The sequence below is a fragment of the Poecilia mexicana genome, unplaced genomic scaffold (genome assembly GCF_051168715.1).
Source record: "Poecilia mexicana isolate PSO_F unplaced genomic scaffold, ASM5116871v1 scaffold_15, whole genome shotgun sequence".
Lineage (NCBI taxonomy): Eukaryota > Metazoa > Chordata > Actinopteri > Cyprinodontiformes > Poeciliidae > Poecilia > Poecilia mexicana.
In genome coordinates this window covers 12,175,368-12,194,567 of record NW_028263384.1, presented here as the reverse complement: position 1 = coordinate 12,194,567, position 19,200 = coordinate 12,175,368, and the positions used below count along the sequence as shown (strand labels likewise).

The 19,200-nt window shown below is 39.0% G+C and overlaps 1 protein-coding gene across 1 annotated transcript in view; it reads right to left on the bottom strand.

The window, feature by feature from the left end:
• The window catches only part of ryr2b (ryanodine receptor 2b (cardiac)), a 70,307-nt gene that overhangs the window by 36,580 nt on the left and 14,527 nt on the right, over positions 1-19,200 (bottom strand). The window contains exons 21-52 of the mRNA XM_088013442.1: positions 18,700-18,804; positions 18,507-18,610; positions 18,309-18,392; positions 18,020-18,179; positions 16,468-16,615; positions 16,007-16,215; positions 14,378-14,552; positions 13,247-13,455; positions 12,893-13,085; positions 12,522-12,654; positions 11,856-11,970; positions 11,400-11,560; positions 11,090-11,249; positions 10,410-10,496; positions 10,076-10,302; positions 9,650-9,863; positions 8,968-9,570; positions 8,096-8,296; positions 7,157-7,268; positions 6,895-7,035; positions 6,356-6,632; positions 6,164-6,278; positions 5,924-6,056; positions 5,742-5,845; positions 5,505-5,640; positions 3,799-3,985; positions 3,511-3,619; positions 2,590-2,710; positions 1,984-2,153; positions 1,524-1,744; positions 317-407; positions 97-237 (exon numbers count right to left, since the gene is read on the bottom strand). Coding sequence (XP_087869568.1) covers positions 97-237; positions 317-407; positions 1,524-1,744; positions 1,984-2,153; positions 2,590-2,710; positions 3,511-3,619; positions 3,799-3,985; positions 5,505-5,640; positions 5,742-5,845; positions 5,924-6,056; positions 6,164-6,278; positions 6,356-6,632; positions 6,895-7,035; positions 7,157-7,268; positions 8,096-8,296; positions 8,968-9,570; positions 9,650-9,863; positions 10,076-10,302; positions 10,410-10,496; positions 11,090-11,249; positions 11,400-11,560; positions 11,856-11,970; positions 12,522-12,654; positions 12,893-13,085; positions 13,247-13,455; positions 14,378-14,552; positions 16,007-16,215; positions 16,468-16,615; positions 18,020-18,179; positions 18,309-18,392; positions 18,507-18,610; positions 18,700-18,804 — 5,346 coding nt within the window. The remainder of the gene's footprint in view (positions 1-96; positions 238-316; positions 408-1,523; positions 1,745-1,983; positions 2,154-2,589; positions 2,711-3,510; positions 3,620-3,798; positions 3,986-5,504; positions 5,641-5,741; positions 5,846-5,923; positions 6,057-6,163; positions 6,279-6,355; positions 6,633-6,894; positions 7,036-7,156; positions 7,269-8,095; positions 8,297-8,967; positions 9,571-9,649; positions 9,864-10,075; positions 10,303-10,409; positions 10,497-11,089; positions 11,250-11,399; positions 11,561-11,855; positions 11,971-12,521; positions 12,655-12,892; positions 13,086-13,246; positions 13,456-14,377; positions 14,553-16,006; positions 16,216-16,467; positions 16,616-18,019; positions 18,180-18,308; positions 18,393-18,506; positions 18,611-18,699; positions 18,805-19,200) is intronic.

The window sequence follows — 19,200 nt, the reverse complement described above, 5'->3', positions numbered from 1 at the left end:
CTGCAGCTGGTCGGTGATTTGTGAAAACAATTTTTTTTTTATTTGTCTTTAACGTTTTGTATTTAGATTAAGGGAAATTTATTACTCACTGCTTACCTTTTTCGTCAAGGCCTTAAACACACCCCAGAATAACTTCCTAGACAGCTGGAGCTCCCCTTCAGAGGCTAACTTTTGTTTATCCTGACTTCCAGAGTAGGAGTAATACTTCCACATCTGCTCATAATGACTGGTCAACATCTGCGAATGATAAATGAAATAAAAAATTAATACACGTCTTTTCACATTATGTGTGGTTGGCATTAATTTATGTACTTACTTTCAGGGGTAATTTGCTGTGATGTGAGAGATGGAGAACATCAAACACAAGCCTTTGAAGGAGAGGCTGCATCGTAGATGGCTGGAGTTTACTGAGAAGAGCAACGTGGGAACAGCTAATTCATATGCATATTCACAAACTGGCCACACGCACATGGATCTTTTGTCTCAGAGGAGCGACTAATGTAATTTAAATGGCTAAAAAGTTAATTAATTTTTACAAGTCGCTTTAATTTGTTAAACTGAGAACGAAGTGGGGAAAAAACAGACTTCATAGTCGCTAATTAAAAATAATGGGTAATTTTATGGTTGGGTGGGTGAGCGGATACGGGGAATCTTTAGAAGGCTTGAGCTAATGACACAAATCCAGAAAGATTCCTTGAAATTTCTAATATCCAACGTACACAAGGGTACTGACATGAAATACACTTTTACTGTTGTGTCTGATTTTGTTAATGTAATGCCGCATCACGATGAAAGGGCAGGGCACGCCGCGTTATCAAGGACTCCACCCATCCTGCACACAGACTGTTGCAGCCCCTTCCTTCAGGCAGGAAGCTGAGGAGCATCCAGAGCAAGAACTTTGTACCACAAACAAGCAAAGGCAATAAAAGAAACCCTTCAATCCTGGCATGTCATGTTTCAGACATACTTTGGAATTCATTTAGTGAGAATATGTTGGTTTCAAAAGCACTCATACCTTTACTTTTGATTTCCATGAACCATGAACCTTAATTGGGATGTTTTGGAGTCGAAATACAAATAGGGGAAAAGTGGAAGCCAAGTACTTTCAGATTTTTCAGTGCAAAAATATAAAGTCCAATTAAAACAAATTCAGCGGTTGCAACACAACAAAATGGAAAATAAAAAAGGATTTTCTTGCACAGCTGTCAAAAATTAAACTGTAAGTGGCTTAAAAGAAAATGAAAAAATGTGGAATTTTTTGGCAATAATGACTCAATTGTGAGAAAAAACAGTCTTCAAAATAACTTCTTGTTCCATTGATTGAACATATTTTTTTCTTTTCTAAAAGAAAAAAATGTTGAAAGAACTTCAATAGGAACAAAATGTACAATTTGCACAAACCTCCAGAAGCGGATTAAAACCTTCTTTTTCATGCATTTGCTTTCAAAAACAACCATATTTTAGTCTCTTGTGCCACTCAACTGTAACACTGTTTTCATCTGCCAGCAAGCTTTAGACCTTACCTGCACAAAGCCAGCAAACAATCCTCCGTAGTGTCTCTCTGAGCCCTGGTCAAGCTTAGAGCCCTTGAGAGCCGGTAGATTGCCTGGATGAGAGAATCTACCAGCAAGGCATGATCCTCTAAATCGTGAAAGAGGGCTGAACATTTGGTGAGCAGGGGAAGGACAGCTGTGCACAAGTATCTATTGAGGGCAAGAGCCATGTCAGTAGATCCCAGGTCAGTCTGCAGTGAAAAATAGAGGCTGTTTTCTGATTGAGTCCAGTGAAAAACAGAATCAACTTAATAATAATTGAATATCAATTCATATGCATTTTAAATACACAAAAACTTTAGAAACTGCATAGTAACTATACAATTAAAAGTTTCAAGCCATACTGAGTTTGTTTGTAATTCACCAGTCACTTCCAAAATATCTTAAATTCAATATGTCAATTGGGTCAGAACAGGAAGAAAATACTCACAGTGTCCAGAGAAACAGCTGCGTGAAGGTCGGGCAGAAAGCCAACTTCCAGAAGGTGCAGCAGAAAACGTTGACTCTCCACCCCATAAACACGATCCAGGAATAAAACCATGGCTGCCTTGTGGTCAGGACAGAAAGCTGTGGACAGGTCAGGCTCCACCAACACACCATCTAGACCATAAAAACTATTACTCAGTTCAGCTCAATACTCAATTCAAAGTTACCATTAAATCCAAAAGGAAAATTAAATTCAAGATAACAAATGAAGCATAAGTGAAAAGGGCAACTCCAAAAAAAAAAAAAAAAAAAAATCAGGCAGCTCAGCATTCAAATCAGCATCAAATGCAATATTTCCAGCTTAAAAATGAGTAAAACAAATGTTAAAAAGATCAAGTCACTTCTTCAGATATTGTCAATAATTCTTTGTGGCGCAGTGTTGCACACTTGACTAAGACTTATGTCATTTATGTTTGACCCAAGATGAAAATTTTTAATATTTTATCCTGAAGCTTTAATCTCCTAAAACAGTAAAGCAAGGCAACGCTGCCAAAAGTGGTCACACAAACTCGTAATGCATGTCAAGATGGTCTAATTGAGCGTGTTTAACCTTCTGACACAGATGGGAGTTGAAAGCAGATGCTGATGACTCCTTCAAGATCCTGAACTGGGATGAGAGATCTCAGGATGGCCCTGATGCGAATGGCTTCTCCTTTGCCGCCCTGAATTAACTGATCAACAGTTCAAAAAGGAGAACATCTGGTAAGTCAAGACATTCACCAACACTAAATCAAATATACTCGCATATTCTGCTGTACATATCCTGTACACTACATGCATTAAATTATTAGTGCATGTTTATTTTTTTAAATGTATGTCTAATAATAATTGTAATCATTGTTTTGTAAGATTTCAAATTAATTCAATCTCACGAAAGTCTAAAAGCAATTCATGATCATCCTTAAATTACTATTATTTAATTATTTTAATGCTAATTTCTGGGTGGTGTCCTGCTACTACAAGAAATTATTAAGAAGAAATATATTGTTGAGTATACAGGAAAAAAATTTTTCCAGCCACTACCCATCATCCAAATATGCACATCAGACAGGCTGTAGCCGGACAAAAGCAAATGAAGTCTCACCTAGTTTTACAAAACCTTTCACAATTTATTGGCAAATCAGACAAAAGCACATTGTCACATTCCTACAATAATGGCCCAAGTCATTTTTTGCCAAAAGTAATTTTGTTAAAAGAAAAAAAAAAAAACCTCTCTCACATCCAAAAGATGTTTTAGGCAAATAAATAAATAAATAAATAAAATCACTTTAGTCAGAAATACTAATTATGCCATTAAAATTATTTTTTAAGTTTATCTTTTAACCATCAGCAGGGCAGGTTTTTTTTTGCTATATGTCTTTAAGTGTATATCATGTGCTGTGTGGTATAAGAATAGGCATTATCCCCAAAAAAAAAAAGATAATTTTTCAGTTTTTTTCTGTGCTATGGCAGAAAAACCAAAACTACTTACATGCATCTCTGGAGCACAGCGTCCCAGTAAGTCAATAAGTGCCGAGTAGAAGGTCATGATGGCGTGCCCCATGTGAATAAGGTCATCCTCGTTGCTATGGACTCCATCCCTATAGCAGGAATCAATCACTCACAAAAGCCTCAATGTCAAACACTCAGACATCACTGAAAAAAAACAAAAGCTTTCAGTTTTTTAGACAGACTTTTTTTCTGTGGTGCCGTTAAATGAATGACACATTATTTGAATTTTAGATTATCCGTCACGTGTCTGCATATGTGTGATACAGACGTTGTTTTGCTGGGGTGCTGAGCGGGGAACGGTCCGTCCATAGATGGGTCCTGAGAGATGCTGATGGCTTCCTTCATGGCGGCTAGCAGCCCGTCTCCCCCGTCTCCTCTGAGCGCAGGGCCGAAGCACTCAGGCCGACGGATCAGCAACCTCAAAACCACATATGCATTCTCCTCTACACTCTCGCCTGTGGGGAGAAAAGCACAGAAGGTGAAGGAAAAAAGTAAACAATAATGATATTTTGAATTGCTGTAAAACACTTTAGCCTCTCTCTGTGGTTAATGCTTATTCTCCAGCATCTAGTTCTACTATAAAAATGTGTTCATTATATTTATTGGACAGAAAACTGGTAAACAGAAGCAGAAAGACAATCACAACATAATCATATTCTATTAATAGAGTACAAAGTGAAGACTTTAGATAAGAGGTGAAACCTTAAATTACAGAGAGACGAGCCAAACAGAAAGCCATTTGGCTGAATGGTAAACAACCTCAAGGGCAATTTGTAGAGATGACTTTTAGGCACTGGTTCAGAAAAAGATAATCAATAGCAGAATGAATTACCTCTGTTCCAAATGTCGAAGATAATGGGGAACATGAAATGAAGCGGCTATTTGTGGCTTTCAGGCTTTGTGTTTTGCTCTTTGCACAGAAGCGAAATTCTTCAGGTTCTACAAGCAATTATTATCCCGTGCATTGTATGCAGTAAAAGCATTAATGAATGCTTCAACAAACACAAGTACATTTATTTCATAAGTAAAGCTGCTGTTTGTAATAAAACCAGTATGTATTACTTTCATTATCCATTTTCATGTTTTATTTTCTTCATTCAGATTCTGATGGCTGATGTTTATTTTTTTTATTACTTTTTAGTTATTTCTTTCCTTCCAAAAGCTGGGTTTATGCTGTTGGGAGGAAGGTGTGTAGTTTTACCACTCAAGAAGCAATTTTACTGCCTCTCGAGTGGTAATATTACTGTTTGTATATCACAACAGTAAGCAAAAGTTCACAAACCGTTCACAAAGTGAACACAGATTTTTATTTTATTTTTTTGCAGTTATACATATTGAGGAGCGGCACAGGGAAGTCTTGAGCCACAAGATCTCAGGATATCAAAATGGCGAAACATTTCTTATCAACCTTATCCCTCTCATAAAACACTCACTAGTTGCTGTTTCAGTTTATTCTATTATTTTGAGCCTTAGACATGAAGCCAATTGTTTTATCTTAATTCCATGTGCAAATTTTTGCGACTCTTATTTTTAAGTGAGACAGTGACCCAAGCAGTTTTAAAATATGGGAACACAAGTTGCTCATCTTTGGGAGTGCGGTAATTACCATATAATTACATGGTAATTACCGTTCATTCAGTTGGTATGAAAGATGGATGAATTTCTCATTTATTTTATCCAACCCAACTATTAGGTATCAATTAGAACCATGTTTTTGAATGAAAATTAAGACCAGTTGTCTTCTGGGTCAAACCTGGTTCTGTTGAATCAATCCGGTTTGGTTCAGACTGTATTTGACCCATGAGCGGTTTTGGCATAATTACCCGAATTGGATTGCTTTTAAACAAGCAATTCTTTGTGTACTGCGACTGTCTCCTCCAATATTCCTTGATCACCATCCATGACGAATAATAAATATTACAGATTACAACTGAGAGAACCTTTTTTTTTCACCCTCTAATTGTGCAAACGTACCATTGCAGAACACAGCAAACCGTAAAAAATCCACATAGCGTTCTCCCTCCACAGGGTTCCATCCAATATCAGTGTAGCCTTTTGCCAGTAGCAGCGAACAGCTCTGGAGACCACACCCAGCAAGGTACTGAACAACCTGGACAGCAGGTCAGATTATAGCATTAAAAGTTGTTTGTGAATTGTTGATTCAATTGACTAACACATCTTTAAGATTCCTACTAAATTGTAGTTTTGCACCTTCTCTAGGTCAGCTTCCTTCAGCGATAAAGCCAGCTCGTTGTTATCCATAACAGAGGCTGCTGCCACATCAAGAGGAGTGGAGCCACGCATGGACGGTGAAGCTGAGGAGACAAAATGTTTGAACAATTTAAACTGAAATCGTAGCCCGTCAAGGTGGTCAAGTCTGCCTGGCAACATACCTAGCCCAACTCTGCTGTTTTCCAGTAAGTATGAGAGCCGGTCGAACAGCGCTCCCTGATTGTGACGACTGATACGACAAAAGTAACAGAGGAATCGACAGCAACTGGCTACCATCTTGGGGAAGGTAATCTCCTGAAACGGAGAAATTTAGGAAGTGTAAAGAGGATCGATTTACCTTTTTCTTCAAAATATGTAAAAAAGAGAAAGTGTTAACAGCTGCTTTTTGCTGTTGATCTCACCTTAGACTCCCCTTCTCCCAGAACATGAACCATCACCTCCATCACCGTCTCATGCATGCCCAAAGATCTCATTAAATTGGGATGTTGGTAGAAAACTTTATTATTCATAATATCTCTGCAACATATACAAAAAAAAGTCATTACAGAACACACGGTAAGGATTATGGCTCACTAGAGACAACAATACCATACCCTAGTTTTCTAATCATCAGCTTCTCTTCTTCTTTCCCCATGCGGACACTCAGGAGAGAACGAATTTGGCCCAGAGAGGACAGGAGTGCCATGGTGTCCTCCACGGACGACTGGCTGATAGCATATGCCTTTGAGAGCGACCCTTCCATTTGGCCCTCGAGGCCCTGATACTGGCGGTATAGCAAGGTGAAGATAGCCCTGACCAGTTCAGGGTCTTCTATCTCTCTCTCCTGAGCCCAGCACACCGTCATATCAGAAATTAGCCTTCTGAGGGACTCTGCAGACATGTCAGGAAATGAGGAGTGTTGATAAAAGCTGGGGATGTGGAACCTTAAGGCATTTAAAAAGAAAATGCTAATAGCTAGTACTTTAGAATCGTTCAGTTTCCCAAAACACTACACTTTTTTTTTTTTTTTTGCCTGATAAACACGACGACTGATCTTCTGGAACACAGAAGATCAAGTGTTTGATTTCGTAAAAAAAAAAAAAAAAGGAAAGTCTTTCATACTTTAAAATGTTTAAAAATAAGGCACACTTACTGAGTTTGGGTGATTTATATTTCTCCACTTCAGCGGGTTTCTTTTTAAGTCCAACTGCTTTCGCTGCTCGACTGAATAGTCGATCTTTCAAAGACATCTTGGTATCATCTTCCTCCTCAGAGTCTGGGACCGTTTTAGTGCCTGGATAAGACAGCAAATAAAAGGAAATTGGTGGGATTTGTGAGGCAATCAGAGTAAGTGTCCTCTACGAGGATTTCATTGTCTCATGACTTAATATGTGAAAGATAAGCAATGTTAGTACCACAGTGTGTGTTGAGGAGGTGATGAAAGTCGCGCAGGAGCTGCTGGAGTTCGACCGGACACGGACAGTTCTCCTGTTGCTCATCTTCTCTGAAGCTCAGCAGCAAATTGATCTTTTCACGGTGAGAAATTTTGTGAAAAATATCAACAACAATTCTGTGAACTACAAGGATTCAGCGTGTGTTGTTTAAAGGGATAGTTCAGAAATCTTGAAGTGACAGTAAATATCTTTCTTCACATCTTCATTTAGTATAAATCCAACTTGAAGCTGATGGCTTTTCTGGTAGATGGAGCGAGAGTAAACGTCTAGCATCTCATAATAGTCAGAGTCACTCAGGCAGGTAGGAATGGTGACGATGACTGCAATCACAAATCTTTACAGAGTCAAATCTTAGGAATCTTAGGACTTTGTGTATGTGGATTTTTTTATGAACTTTTAATCCATATTATAATTTTGACTGGAAGGTAATTAAATGATTTCATAAACAAGAAACAGAGGCAGCAAGTGCCTTTTATCTTTATGTCTAGAAACTGAAAATGGAAAGCATTCCTGGTCAGAGTCAACAGAAAAGTAAGGAGAAAAGTCAATAAAATATTGATAGCTTGGATCACCGCAATACGTTTTCTTTGTACCCTACCTTTACATCTATCTGACAGTTTGCAAAGACTAGAAATGCTCTATGTGTTTTTCGTGGTTTGAGTTGTTTTAAGGTGATTGAAGTTCATACTGGCCCCTGTCAGATCAGCTGCTATCTCCAGAACTAACCGGTTTGGATTTATGCTAAATGAAGACCCCAGAATTCGACTGCTGATAATAACCACTTATCTTCTAACAAGACCTCATTTTAAAAAAATTCTGAAAAAAAATAAATAAATAAAAAATGTTGATTATTTCTTTGCAGTCCAGTAATACATCTATAACTGTGTAGGTCTATTTAACCTGCTCTTGCGGAGGAAGTCGGAACTCCTTGGTTTTGCGAGCGGTCAGTGCTGCAGACATGTTGAGTGCCTGCATGACCTGAGTGTAGCGAAATCGCTGGTTCTCCTGCAGCTGACGCACAAAGTTTCCTGAGAATGCAGTCACTGCTTCGACCCTGTGTCGCACCTGGCAGTCACACAGGTAGGACAGCAGATGACAGAGCTAAAAAGAGAAAATGTGGGAATGTTTCTTCAGAGTTATAGTACTTTCAGAAGTTATTGTACCTATTTAACTTTTTTTTTTATTTTTTACATTGTGTAATGTTAAAGGCACAAACTTCAATATGTTGTCTTGGTATTTTATGTTATAGACCAACACAATTTACATAACGGTGAATATTGTGGATAGTAAAATTCTAAAAATACGGCCTTGTAATTACCTTTGTTTACTCTAATACTCCTAAATAAAATTCAAACCACTAACTGACTTCAAAAGTCACCTAATAAGTTAAGAGCATCTGCACATAATTTAATGTACAATTTTTGTGGTCAAATTGTCAAAGTATTACTGTACCTGGTACTTGCTACGGGAAATTTAAAAAGCACTGGTTCAGTTCCATGTGTTAAAATGGCCCAGTCAAGTGAAATGATGTGTTATTTTCTTTAAACTTTACACATTTTTTATTTATCCATTTTCTGGTTTGGTCTGAAACATAAAATCTTAATAAAATGCGTCATAATTTTTAGTTGTAAGGTCACAAAATGTGAAAGTTTTTAAGTGGGATGACTACTTGCATGTCAATGAAAGGTTTATCTGCTCAAAGCAACTTAGTATCACAATTTGCTCAAACAGAATTATATTTATTAGAAAGAAAAAGGGGAATATTTAACCACCTCTAGTTGGACAGGCTCTGGAAGCTCCATTTGAAGAAGTCCTTGTTTAATGGCATCATCTTTTATGTTGATGCTTTCTCCTCTTTGTTTTCCATCCTTGGCTTCCTCAACGGTTTTGACATTTTTGGAGAAGACATTCGGTTCAATTAGCCTGAGCACCCTCACAAGGTCTTCGTCCTCAAACACCCCCATGACCAGAAGGTTGTAGAGCAATCTTAAAAGGGGTACGAGCAACAGTTCAACACTGCCTCCCGCAGGATCCCTCACTGCTTGACCGACAGCCACAACCCCGGCAGTCAGCATGTCCGCTGTCAAATTCCTCAGAGTGTCCAGAGGGATTTCTGGGCTGTCTGGGCAGGCTATTTCAACCGCACCTTCTGCTTCCATCCCATCACCCCTGACAAAACAAGGAGATGAAAAACGCATCTGTGGTTTAAGGCATGTGCTTCTACAAGTGCCCTCTGGTGTTTGACCATTCCCTCCGTCTGAAACGCCAACGACAGGGTCGAGATAAAATGAGGCTTCTGCGGTCTGGTCCGTCATTGGGATGATGTATTCATGGTTCATCGTGAGGCATGCTGTGGTGTGACTGCTTAGATAGACCTGGAGGAACGAAGTGTAAAAGCTAATGAATACATTGGTTTTGGTTCCGCCATTTGTTTTTAATCCACACGGCCGGTACCTGAATAAACAGCTGATAATATGCCAAGCGGAGCGGCCCTGCGAGGTGAGGATTCTGAATAGCATAAAGGATCTGCGACTGGTCAACGTGACTGCAGAGAGCGTGGCAAACTCTGGTGTTACCCAGGGCACAGAGCGAGCAGTAGAGCAGGAGGACATTTTGATGAAAAGAGAGGAGGTCGTCGAGCTCGGACAGCTCCAAAATGTCAACACATCTGCACGAATGCATTGAAAAAAAATTAAAGGCAACTTCACAGGTTCTGCTTTCTTAAAATCTAATTAAAACTAGAGGATGAGTGATTTTAGAATATTTAATGCAATGAAGCAACACTAATAAAATAGAAAATGTATACATAAAATCTGAGATCATAGAAATGTTTATCTGTAAACACGAGTATAAAGTGTTTTTTTTTTTGTTTTTTTTTACCTGTTTTCATCAGGAATCTGAAGGGTCATCACTTGTTGGGGGTCAAAGCACTGGACTCTCCAGCCATGGTGTTCATCAAGCCAATCAACAAACACCTTTAATCCACCGTCTGGTACTCTTGTCCAGGTCACTGGTTTCAAATACTGAACCTGAAACCTTGGAGGGCACTGAGGACTCGGATTCCTTCTCTGACCGCGAAGGAAAGCTGATGACAAGGGCATGGCATTCTAGAAGAAGACAAAAAATGCATCACTAAATTTAATTTTACCATTTCAAGTTTTACATGAACAACCATCAAAAACTTTACATTTATGATTGATAAAAGCTTCGTCACCTGGATGCTTTCCAGTTCGAACTGGAACATGTTGGTGGTGGTGGGCTTGACAAAAACAGCCGGAAACAGCTTGGTACCAGCCTCCAGCTGATTAGAGGGGAACAATGTGTTCTTTGTGTAAATAATGTAAACCGTGAACATTTGGGGAAAACAGTTTGAATTTTCTGATTTCCAATGCTTATGTTTGCCCATTAAAATACTGAGTATATTAACAACAAAACATATATAGTTTCTTGGAAAATTATCCATATTAACAAAAATCCTGTGCAACTCCATGTTGCACAATAATACTGGGATTATTAGTTAATACTGTAATAATCTCAACATTAGCAGAGCTGTTCAATGAAGACATCAAAAGTTTCTTTGAGGACAATTGTGAGTAGAAACTAATGCTGCAGACACAAAGATGGAACAACCCTAAGCAAATACCAGTTCACCATCCAGTAAGCCCACAACTAGAAACTTAGTATTAGATTATATGCTTTGATCTAATAGTTTTAGGTCAAAGCATAATAAATTGATAGAATGGCCTAGTCAAAGTACACACTTGTATCCAATTAATAAAATGCGTCAAGGTGCTCCCTGTTGCTGCGAAAGGCAGCTTTGCAAAGTATTGACACCAGGGCTGAATACATACACAGTAGGTTCACCACAGTTTAACTCAACTTTATTGGACATACTTGGAAGAAAGTCGACATCTCAATGCCGTTAGAAGTGAAAGTGAGAAGTCCGGTCGCTGTGTCAATCAAGCAGCCAATTTCCAACCCCGCACTCCGACGGCTCTGAGACAAGCCTGTAGCTTCTCCAGCACAAACCACGAAACAGTTGCTTCGCTTCACACTGCAAGGATTCAACAACATTCAATTAGCAGCCTGGCTGCAACATGTCTAATTCAGATAGAACATTAAAATTATTGCAGCCAAGCGGGATTTTAACCTGACAAGAACAAGTAGACACAAAAATATGTTAACTGTCTTTGTGCACATTAACCTTTCTTGAACTTTGCCACTGTCATCGCCAAGGGTGACAGTTACTGTGCCAACGCTGTCCGTGTCAAACGTTGAGCCGTGCTGATGAAAGTCAGAGGTCACCCAGCCTATCCACACACTGAACGGCTCCTGGCCAGGAAGAATCCTCACTGCATAATAATACTGTAACAAAGAGGTCATTGAGTGTCTCGGTTTGACATTTAAATCATGTTTTTGGATGTTTCGAATTATTGTGGCTGATAATTAGAGAAGGACCACGGCGCACTGCAAGTGCACAAGCTTTGTGTAACAAATTATTCGATTTTTTTCCCCCACTCTAGGATAGAAGATTGACAATGCAATCCTTTCAGAAATTGCAGAAATAAATAAAAAAACAACAACACACATTTAATTAGCACCAGCCATGTGTAGTGCAATGAAGTGGTTGTGATGAAATGAGATAATGAGAAAATCTTACTCTGGAGCTCTGGATAAGGTGATCGTAGTTATCCTTTTCAACAATAACGTCTTCTAGAAGCCGTGCAGAGGAGTTGCTGCTGACTAAGCCTGGTTTAGTCCTTTTCATCATGAACCTTTCAGATAACAGAACGTGAACAGGGTTATGAAGTGTCTGTTTCCCACCATTGTTTCTTCGAATGCATTACATTTTTCTAATTTTCCCCTCCTATTCAATCTGAAGATGTATTATACCGGGTGGCTATTATTATTGTAATCACACAGCAGACACAGAAATGGTTTGAAAGCATAAGAACATTATTATTTTGCATAAACAAACATTTATGCCATACATATTGAGTACATGGATGCCTATACATTTATAGACTACAGGTAGAGTGATTTTGGTTTTATTGAGCCATTTCACTTAGTTATGATAGGTGACTTTTCTTTTTCTACCATTATCTTTCATATAGAAAGTTGTCCTGGTCAAGAGGCTCTTTTGTTTAGCTGTGTTTCATTCTTGAGCGAAGCTACTCACTGGGGTATTGCTCTTAATATCCCTGCATATTCCTTGTTTTTCTTTCCCACAGAATTTAAATTGACAGTTTTGATTTTTTTTTTTTTCAAAAATTTCACAATGAGTTCCTTTTTTATTGTTGTTGTTTTTTTACTCTCCATCACCTACCGCTGTTTCAGTTTAGATGTTTTGTCATGACTGTGATCCTTGTGGTCCAGTTCATCTCTTGAGCCGGCGAAGCTGCGTGCTGACTTCATCAGAACTTCAAAGTCAGAGTCTGTGTCCTCCAGCTCCTTCCTCACTGAAAGACAACAGGCGTTAATTACAGCGTGGCCCCGGGGAGCTTAACCAGAACAATCCATGAAGGTCATGATAGCAGAATATCGCCGATCTGGACAGGGGGGGACAAATCTGGATAATTGCGGCTGAATCCCATTCACAATTTGCAGTATTTCACTCAATGGGTCACTGGTTTTCATGTGTTGCACTAGACACAATGTTATCTGTGGGAGTCCTCTCTGCGGGCAATGCCTCCAAACCTGAAGTTGGAGTTAGAGAGCTGGAGGGGACTTGAAGGCCCCCCTCTGCAGGGCTTCTGAGTGTGGCAGCACATTGGATGGGCATGCTGAGCCGGTAAAAGCCCATCTCACTTCCTCCACCATGTTGCACAAACGCCCGCTGAGAGACCCTCAGGCTGGATAAGGAATCCATTGAGCCCCTACGTCGAGTAACCTTGAATGAGATTTGCACATTGTTTTCGGGATCAAGGTTGTGCATCAAAACATCAACAGAACTACATATAATGCTAGGTCCCACAGACGACCATGTATTAACAATCCATGATGTTGGGTCCTTGCTGCTGTGAATAAAAGTGCCCCGACTATTGCACTGACCTGTAAGCTGTGATCATCAGGCAGAACTGAAGTAAACAGGGGCAGTTTCCAACTCATCCACAGAGACGGGTCTCTGGTCATGTTAAAGGCAAAGGGTTTGTAACCTTCTTGCTGCCCACACACGTTAAAGTACTGCAGAGACTCCACCTGGCGGCCCAGATTCATCCTCCCCACCTGGTTAACCCCAACACTGACCACAGGCAACAGGCCTAAAAGAAAAACAGGAAAAAAGACTAAAAAGCATTCACCAGGTTATTTTAAAGATAAAGCAAAAAAAATAATAAAAAATTAAAAAAAACATTTATAATTCTGTGAGAGTGTTTACCGTCTTATAGATTTCTTCTATTTTTTGTCACAAGTGAATTCAGTTTTTGGAAATCTTCATCTACCAGTGGAAAAGGTTATCCAAAGAACCCATCCCTGTAAAACAAATTACTTCCCCTGTGTTAAACTCTGAATTATCTGTGAGAAACAACTTTGGGTTCAGCTCAACTGGATAAACCCAAGTCTGAACACTGCCAGAATTGCAAAATTAAGAACTCACTGGGAGCAAAAAAAGAAAAAAACAATGATGAAAACTATTGTTGACCAAAAAAAAAGCACATAACCTAAGCCTCACATTTGAAAAAGCTCAACAATCTATGAAGATTTTCTGTGAAACAACTCTCCATAAGAGAGTTCCTACCATCTCTGTGCCCTCAGCCTGCCCGCTCTCCAATATACCACCTGGATTCCCATAAATGATGGAAGGCTGAGTTCTGCTCTCTACCACAAAAACCTGAAGGAGAATTTCAGGCAGCCTTATGCGGTTATGCAGCTCCACAACGGCTGAAAACAAACCCACCAACAATTTCACCTCTGAAAGACTCAAAAGCCCTCTTTAGGAAGATGTTGGCGAAATGAGATGCTTCTTTTTCCCTTAAAATTTCTGGAAGTGTTTGATGATGAGAAATACTGAAGGGTATCAAAAAAGCAAAAAAGGAGAAATATGTAACAGGTCAAATACTTTTGACCAACAACGTATAGTGATGTGTTTTTTTCCCTCAAAGTTTCATACATAGGATCAGTGTATGTAGATGTCAGTGTATGTAGATCGGCATGCAAATTTCAGCAAAAGGATTTTTCCCACACCATCTCCGACATCCAAATCCTTGGCAGCCAGCTCTGATCCTCTGTCATTAAACAGCAGCTCTCCATTGAGCGTGACCATCATGGTGCCTTCGAACATGTCCACCAAGCAACCCACCACATCGCCTCTGAGCCAGCGCCGTCCCAGGGGCTCGCCACCCTGATGGCACCACTGAGCCTGAAACCAACAGCATCTTTTTACTTGAGCGGTGATGGACATTCAGAAAAACAACATCAAAGCACCAGAAATGGCTTACGAGAATGTACATACACAGACTCGGTATTGAATTAATGAAAACCTTACGTGGTATAAACACTTAGAAATCTGTTATTTTGTTCGTTTCTGAAATGCTGTCATGGAAAGAGGTTGTTTTTGACCCAAATTCAGAGGTAAGGACAGGAGGAGCATAAGTAAAGATACTAACGATGATGACACAACTCAGAAAAACATGACCAAATGGAGAAAAGAGGAACAGAGGATCTGAATACATAATAATTGAATCAATTATTATGCATTGATTCATAGTAATTGAATCAATACATTCAATTACTGTTCAATTACCTGTGTGTCAGTTTATCTACTGATACACAAGTAAATCAGTGAATAGATACTTGCCACGGAGAGTAAAATTATTAAACAAAGAGTCCAAAACATAATTCAAAACATGTGGATTAAGCATTAGTTTAAAATAACAAAAATGAAGACCAGTAACTAGAAAGCCATCAATTAGAATAATTGCTGTTGAAAAGGTAACTTGATAGTTTTTGTTTTGAGCTCATTTTGTCTTCACACCAGGCAACCATTTTCCACTTGTGCACACCTAAACCTGATCTGACGTTCACACTTTATATTAGAAACTTTGATTTCCCCTGATTGCAATAAATCTATTTATCTTTTCGAAGATTTATGTGTGGCCTCCTTCATAACTTTAACAAAACCCTGTTTATCTCTGATTTTGCATAAGCAGCATATTAATGATGGGCTGTGTATAAATGTTGACAAAAATTAACCCTTGACTAGTAAAAGAATCTAAGCATTGCATCTTGAATGTTAGGTTTGTAAAAAACAAAGGCAGGGAAGGTCACTGACACCCATTTATAACCTAATTACCAAACTGAATTCAACACCCACATTCATTTTTGCTTTGTGTAGAATAAAGCTCACTTGGTTATGAAATGTCTGGGTCAAAATAAATAGAGTCCCACTTTAAAGGAGGCTTGAATGCATTTAGCACAAACAGCCTAGAGTTACAAAAGTAAATTATGCTGTCAAATTGGTTTGTAAGCAGTTCAAATTATTGATGTTTGAATAAATCAAAAACAAATGTTTAGCAAGGATCATGTAAATTGCTTGTTGATGCAAGTCGTTAAAAAACTGAGAGAAAAGATAAACCTGGTCCATTTGCATGAAATTTTATTTGAATTAAAAAAAACGACAATGTGTGATGTTTTTTTGCATTTTATTTTTCTGAATGGTATGGGCTATTTTTTGTCTTGAAATAAAAACTTTCTAACATCACAGTCTAGAGTATGTCTTTTTTTTTTTTTAAAGTAGAACTGACTGAGATTTTGGTTTCCACAGCAGTGAGAATCTTTGGAAATATCAGAAGTTGTAAAATTGGAATGCCTCACCTCAAACCCATCAAAGACATAGGCCTGGTCATCTGAGCCGAGCTCTTTATCTGGAGCACAGCCCGGTCGGGCCCAGCCCACTCTCATATTCCCGGCTGTCAGTACTTCAAATTCAAAATACCACTTCCCCATGGTCACCGCGTAGGATTTATCTGGTCTGAACACTCTGCTCTTCTCCACAGAAAAGAGGCATGTCTTTGATAAAGGAGCTGTCAGTCAAAGAAATAGTGCAAATACGGTTATCTTGGAAAATAAAAATTTCATTTGCACCCGAAACATGTAAACTGTTCATCTTTGCAATGTGGACAGATGTCACAGCAGTGAACCGTAATTTAAAAATAGCAACTTGGGAGTTTTCATTTAGTTTTATAAGTTGGCCATTTCTTGACATCACCTACGGTGCTTATGAGGTTTATAATAGGTAAGAGTGTGATGCATTTAATTTGGGTTTTGGTTCATACTCTGTTCCTGGCTTAGGGACTCCAGGCTGTAGCCAAATGCCAGCAGGAGACGGACGGCCTCTCTCACGCTCTCCATGCCTGCTTTCCTCATCCTTTCATCAACAAGGCTGTAAGGCACGAGATGAGGACTCCGTTTACCCTTTATATCCTTAAAAAAAAATTAAAATACAGGATTAGAAAGAGCAAAACAGGAAACAAAGTATGCCTGAAAAACTTTCAACAATGTTAGCCTTGAGAAAACGGATCACTTTCTTTGCACAAACTTGGTGGAATTATTTTTAATTGAGCCATTCTGAATTTAATTAAAACATGTTAAACTTTAAATTGTACTTGTGTTGCTGCAGGACAGTTGGGTGTAAAATGGAAATATCATTGAAAATACATTTATTTTAGTAATTCAATTCAAAAACTAACATCAACACACAGGATCATGTGTTCCAAGAGTTTGTGTCGATTCACTTCAATGGTTAAAGCTGATGAAAACGCAGAATTGTCTCTCAGAAAAAGTATTAAATAAGTAATGGTCCGAGGAGTTTGATTGACTTTAGGTTAGTTGTTAGGATGTGTATGCCTGTAGATATTTATTGGTACCATTTATTGTTTTGGTGATAGGTTTGTATAAATACTGTTTATTTATTGTTGCTTTTTAAAATATTTTCTTGTTAACCCTTTTTTTTGGTATGAAACTGCTCAGGGTATAAAAGCCAGCTGCTTTCTGTCCCTGTGTAACGGCATTTGGTGCAAATCTGACCGGCAGTTCTTCAGTAAATCCACCTCAGCTTCTGTTTGTTGTCATGCCTCCTTTTAAACACCAAGCCTCCGCCGGTCAAAGTGACAACATTTTGAGGTGTGGAGGATGACAAGAGCGGCACCGAATCCAAGTTCAATGAGGTTCAGTGTGACATTTCTACAGTCGGCGAATGATTTGAAGAGCCTCATTGTCTCCTGATGTTGGTACCCTCTCCATCATAAGCTACAAGTTTTATAAAAGATAATTTCATTTTTCAGCAGCTCTTGGTACCTGAACAAACTGGGAAAATGATCAATACCTGATTTAATATCAGTGCTTGATCGACAAATCTAAACCAATAGAATATCCTCAGTCAAATGTGACTCCAACTCGTGTGTGGTTTGAAGCACCTGAGTTGTGTCCAAAGTATTCAGCACCTTTGGATGTTATATAAATCATCTAATTGGTTCAAAAGCATTACATTGTTAGCCAGGTGAATCATTTAACATGAATGAATGAGTGTGTCAGAGTAGAAAATCCCTTCCTCTACCCATGCTCGTGACATTTCTCTGTCAATATCCTTTTCATTGGTGTTATGTAATGTAATTTATTAAGAAAATAAATTCTGGTTTTCATTAGCTGTAAGTGTTAATCATTGAAATTAGCTGAAATAAATACCCAACGATTTCACTCTTGTCGTAATGATTACATTTGCTTTGAGTTTGACCATTTGCATAGAATTAGTGAAATAAATCAACTTTAATGGCATCCTAATTTGCACCTGTATACAACCACTACAAAAAGATCACAAACAAATAGCACCTGCTCAGGTCCATAGGTCCATCCCTGTTTGATGCGCTCTCTGGCCCAGATATTATGATGGTTCTCGGCCAAGAGGGTAACCACATCCTGGTCAGCTGAACTCAGAGTAATTTGTCTTAAATCTATTGGTGCAGGCCTGTAGCCGCAGGGCAACTCATACCTGAAACGGATGACGGAGGAAAAATCTAATCTGAACATTTAGCATCAAGCGTTTAACTCCATCAAAAATCTAACTTGATTGTTATGACAGCAGGATATTGCATTCTGAATACAAACTTAAATTGATTACTTTGTGTGTAGTCTCGCGTATTTGACGCGTTCTTCAGCGTGGTCATCTGCCAAACCAATGTGGAAACCAAGGGCAAGCACCGTCCTCCAATGGAAGTAACAGAGAAGGCAGTTCTTAAGATTTAAACTGTCTTGAAGTGCAACAAAGTTTTGATCTGAATTAGTTTTTAATTTTATGTTTTGAAGTGTTGGAGCTCACTTAAGTATGTCCTCAGCCATGTGAAGGTTCTGGTTTCTCTCCTGCTCTGGAAGCTTGGAGAACTCCACGAGACAAGGGTCGTGTTGTTTACCTTCATCTTTCACCTGTTTGACAAAAAACGTTTGCCATTTCATACCAAAAGCAGAACAGGAGTTAGTTCAACTTTAAAAAAAAACAAAAAAACTTTTCTTACTGGTCCATTTGTCCATCCGAGGTCAATTCTGTCCTTTACCCAGAGTTCATGAAAATTTTCTGCCATTTTTTCTCGGATGTCTTCAAGTTGTGGAGGTAACACAACCTAAGCAGGTCAACCTCTGTTAATGCACTACTGCAACTTCATTCAGGCCAGAGCACAGGTGTCAAACTCCCGTCCTGCAGGGCCACTGCCCTGCAACTTTTAAATGTGCCTCTGCTGCACCACACCTGAGTAGATTAATTAGGTCATTGGCAAGCCTCTGGATAACTTATCTACACAAGAAGGGGGTAATTAAGCCATTTCATTCCAGTGTTTTGTACCTGTGGCACATCTAAAAACTGCAGGACACCGGCCCGTGAGGACTGGAGTTTGACACCCCTGATCTACAGCTTATCAAGCTAGCAGATGCTGGGAGACTGAAGTCACTCCACAGTGAATTGCCAGTTTAACATAAAAACAGATTAAGAGGCACTTGCTTCAAAATCCACACTTACAAGC